Source organism: Phaethon lepturus, unplaced genomic scaffold (assembly GCF_000687285.1).
Source record: "Phaethon lepturus isolate BGI_N335 unplaced genomic scaffold, ASM68728v1 scaffold31138, whole genome shotgun sequence".
In the NCBI taxonomy this organism is placed as follows: domain Eukaryota; kingdom Metazoa; phylum Chordata; class Aves; order Phaethontiformes; family Phaethontidae; genus Phaethon; species Phaethon lepturus.
The window spans coordinates 1,347-5,980 of NW_010557382.1; the positions used below are offsets into that span (position 1 = coordinate 1,347).

The 4,634-nt window shown below is 58.1% G+C and overlaps 1 protein-coding gene across 1 annotated transcript; it reads right to left on the reverse strand.

Moving 5' to 3' along the window:
* Window positions 1-474: 474 nt before the first annotated feature.
* On the reverse strand, window positions 475-4,622 carry STOML1 (stomatin (EPB72)-like 1; the record flags this gene model as incomplete). Its single annotated transcript, XM_010292756.1, has 6 exons — window positions 4,482-4,622; window positions 4,177-4,326; window positions 3,470-3,673; window positions 2,221-2,449; window positions 1,381-1,599; window positions 475-669 (listed from the first exon to the last, which is right to left on the reverse strand). Coding segments are annotated over exons 1-6 (1,039 nt in total), but the record flags the coding sequence as incomplete, so codon positions are not given.
* Between the last annotated feature and the right edge of the window lie 12 nt (window positions 4,623-4,634).

Below are 4,634 nucleotides of genomic sequence, written 5' to 3' on the forward strand. Positions count from 1 at the left end.
GCCCGCTGGTGACATCCCAGCCTGGTCCAGCCAGCCCTCGTGCCCCGCTTTGGCTGCCCACCTCACCCCAAGACTACCGTCCTTGGCCACAGTGTCCCCAAGCTCTTCTCCATCCAAACTGCTCGGCTCATGCCCCTTCCAGTCTGAGGTGCCCATCTGACTTCGGCCTGTGCCCTGGTGGCATATTGGCCAAGCGGCCTGGAAGCAAACTGGCGCACGCTGGGGTGCCAACTGGTTGCCATCCAGTAATGTCGTAGGCAAAGGATGGGCAGGGGAGGCAAAGCCAAGGCCAAGGACAGGCAGTGGAGCTCAGCCTCAGTTTCCCTGCTCAGGTCTCAGCCTCCACGGGGAGGGCAGCAGGAGCTCCAGCAGGGCAAGGTCCCCAGCGCGCAGCACCCCGATACATCCCCTGCTTTTGCAAACCTACAAAGACACATGCACACAGACACGCACCCACACTCATGCTCTATCTACGTTGTTTCATAGCCTTGATGAGCTCCTCCAGCTTCAGGGCAAGGTGCAGGTCGCCCTTCACCTGCAGCCTCCCGCTCATGTAGGCACTCAAGGGGCGCAGGTCACCGGAGAAGAGGTCCTGCAGGTCTTTCTCCGCCACCTCCAGAATGACGTCGGGGCTGCCCTCGGGCACGCCGTGGCCAGCCCGCCCGCTGCCTGTAGGACACAATGGGTGGGAGAGAGCGAAACAGCGGGCTTCAGGATCCGTCCTTGCGTGCTGGCATTTCCCCCGGCCATTTCACAAGGGCTGAGTTGGGCCAGATGACAGACAAGGGCCTGGCGGTGGGATTTTGGAGACAGGAGTCCCTCCTCCTTATGGAGATAAATTTCTCTTGTGTTGCTCTGCCAGTGCCCTGTTACAGTGGTCCAAGCCCTGTGCTACTTTCGCCATGGCCACCAGGAAAACCATCAGCAACGGTGGGGGATGGATTAGGGCACTGGGAGGACATCTTCCAGCACGGCAGTGGCTCAAGGCGCTGCTCATGCGTGTCCCTCCATCACTACCCCTGTGGGCTGGTGGCATAGAAGAGCCAACAAACCTTAAGGTCTCTGATCTATCCCACCTGGCCAGCCACGAGAAGACCTGGCTGCCAATTTTCTATCAATACTCTCTTTCGGAAGGAAAATTGATGGTTTTAACACAAAACAAATGCCACGTTGGACTTCCAGGGAGCATGGACTCAAGGCCATGGTTGCCAAACTGCAGTGCTCAGCGGATGGACCCTGGGGTGCCTTTCATGGAGCTACCTAACGGGCTTGGCTTGGGACCCCCTACCACCAAGCTTAGTGGGGTCTGCAGCATGCAAAAGGGGCACAGGCACGAAACACCCTCCCGCCTCCAACACAACAACCCCAAAGAGTGGTGACCTGAGGAGAGGTCTATGAAGTAGGTGCTCCGGACACCACTGGGCAGGGTGATGTTGACCTGGTAGGATGCTCCCACTTGGCCAACCAGGGCCTCAGAGAGGACGGGTTCCACTGCCGAGAGCAGCTCGTCCATGCCGGGCTTCCTCCAGACACTGCCGGCGGCAGTGAGGAGGGGAGCAGTGGGAGTCTCCACCTCGTTCACCGTCTCCATGCTGTCTGCTGGGGACAAGGGGACAGAAACAGGTTGAGGGGACACCTTCGGGCGGTGAACTTTGCTGGTCTGCATGGACCCTCTCGAAAAGGTCTCAGGAGCAGAGAAATCCACTTATTCAGCAGGTTTCCAGCTAAGCAAGAAGAGGACATGGTTTTGCCAGTTCCTACTGCCTGCTTCTCTGTCTGCCATGGGTTACTCTTCCCCTGCTACCGGGGGGTGGAAAATTACCCCTGAAAGAAATAGCAGGGCACAAATTGGTGCAGGGTTTCTGGAAAAAAAATCCACGTTGCCCTCGGACGCTCTTGGCAAGCTCAGGCTTGGGTTTGCCTGATGGAAATGCTGAGATCTGAGTTGATCTTGAGCCCGGGCTCCTACAGATCTGCTCCCGCCCTCCCCAGTCCCATCTCCAGTGTCTTGTTAGAAAGGTTGTGTCGTGCCACGTGTTGTACGGAGCTGTGCCCGAAGCAGTCCTCTCTCCTCCCACCTACCAGCCTATCCATGCTGCGCTTGCAGGAGTGTGCTATCTCCCAGACTTTGACTCCTCTGTCAAACAGCCAACAGACACAAAGGTCATCGAGCAGGAGGGACATCCCCCAGCAGAGAAGCCGTGGCCCTTGGTTGGTTACCTGCCTCCGGAGCACCGGTCCCGCTGCCCGCCAGAGCCAGGGTGTTGCTGAAGAAATGGGCAGCCAACTGCTGAATGGTGCCCTCCAGCCCCTCCAGCCCAGGGACGGGTGGCACGGTGGCCAGAGGGCCCACCAGGTTCTCCCGGGGTGGCTGCAGCACGGCCTCCATGCTCAGCTCCACCCGGTCTACCTCCAGGCCCCAGGACTTGGTCATGTCGTTAATCTCCAGCTGCAGAGCCAAGAAGAAAGGGAAAGGTGTTGGCAGCCCAGGCAGAGCTGGGCATGACCATGGAGACCACCCACCATAGCACCCCCAACCACAGGCATCCTATAGCTTATACTTCTGCTACCCACCCACTTTAGATGTGGGGTGTTGGGCCAGGCTCACCAGTCCACCTCCTCCAAGCTGTCCACTCTCATGTTCAACTCTGCTCCCCAAGTCGCTCTCCCAGCTTGGAGGAGGTCGGGACAGGGAGGGCAGCTCTGTCTTGTTCCCCTTGCTCTCTCTCCCAGGCTGGTGCCTTCCCTCGCACTCCTCTGGGCACCACGTCCTGGCCATGGTGCTCCACCAGGCAGCATCTCCAACCTGCAAACCACCCCAGACACCCCACAGATACCAGTATAGCCCCCCAGCATGCTTTCATACCCTCCCTTGTAGAGACATTGAACCCACAAGCTCTTGGTCTGGCCCAAGTCTGCTGCAGGCACTACTCATCGCCCTTCTGCCACCGTCCTGTCCTGTTTCTCTCCCCAAAAGCCCTTTCCAGCTTGCAGCCCCCTCCAGACATTTTCCTGGTGGAGATACGGAGGTCGTATTTAAGGCTGCCAACAACATGTGAGCTTTTCCGTGTGGCCAAAGCCCTTAGAGAGAAGCCACACAGCTCCAGAGATCCACTGGCTGAAGGTATCTGCTCCTCACTAATCACCACGTTTTCTCAGCTCCCCTGCTTGGCCAGGTCCATGGCCAGATGGACCTTCAGCAGCTACAGCTTCTGGTGGAGATACGGAGGTCGTATTTAAGGCTGCCAACAACATGTGAGCTTTTCCGTGTGGCCAAAGCCCTTAGAGAGAAGCCACACAGCTCCAGAGATCCACTGGCTGAAGGTATCTGCTCCTCACTAATCACCACGTTTTCTCAGCTCCCCTGCTTGGCCAGGTCCATGGCCAGATGGACCTTCAGCAGCTACAGCTTTCCCTAAGGGTTTGATGGGGCTTGGAGGGCTCTGTGCAGGGCTGGAGCAGTCCTTACCAGCAGCTGCTCCCCGATCCTCAGCTTCTCCGCCTGGATCTCACGGAGGCTCTTCTTCACCAAGGTCTTGGTCATGGCGTTCTGTGCCGTCATGCGGGTGGCCGCGATGAGGTCCTTCACCATCATGACGGACAACACAGGGTCCCACACCCGGAACTGGATGTCAGCGCCCATGGAGATGACCGCTCCATCCTTGGAGGTCAGCTGGGGCAGAGGGGAGTCAGGATCTCTCCCCCTCTCCAGCCCATGGCCCAACCCTTGTGTGTAGAGCCTGGGAGCAAAGGCATTCACTTCTTTCCCAGCCAGCAACCGGCTCTAGATCTCTTTACTAAGGGCATTATTAGAAACAAAACCAACCCAAATGATGAAGTTTGGGCTAGTCTGAATGGTGAGGACAGTTTCCAGCATGCGGCTGTTATTGAGAGACATCTAGGAAGGTTAGGGATTGAAGTTTCTGAGATGCCTCCAGCCAGGAACGTGCAAATGAGCAAGGTGTGTTAAGTCAAGAGGAGCATTTCAGCCGCAGGCAGGTGAGGACTCTGGGTTCACAGCACCAGCTACAACCCCCCCCGCCCTTGCCATGAGGACGGAGGAACTGAAAGTTGCGTCCGTGCACGGCACTGAGGGTCAGACCATCCCAAAATCCACCTGCTCTGGGTACATTAGAGATGTCTCTCCATCCTGCCCCGAGGCCCAAGGTGGCTCACCTTGCAGGGGGGCACGTTGAAGGCCCTCGTCCTCAAATCCACTCGCTGCCCATGGTCGATGAAGGGCAGCAGCAGGACCACGCCGGGTCCCTGCGGCGCCCGGATGCGGCCCAGGCGGAAGATGATCATTCGCTCGTAGGTGGGCACGATCTGGAACGGGAAAGTTCAGACCAGGGTTCTTCACGGCAGAAGCAAAACCTTGAGTCCTGCAGTGCCAGGAGCAATGGGACCAGGGGCAGCCAGGAAGGGTCCCCGCCATGGGGGATGGGTTGCCATCCCACTCCTCGCCTGCTTTCCTCCCTTACCTTCAAGGCAAACCATCCTGAGATCGGGAAGGTGACAACCATCAGCAAGAAGACCAAGGAGGTGATAATCCCATGGCAGATCCAGGACAACCAACCTTGGGAGGAGTCTGCAGGGGGGCGAAATGGGGGATGAACCTGCTCCAAACCCCTTCG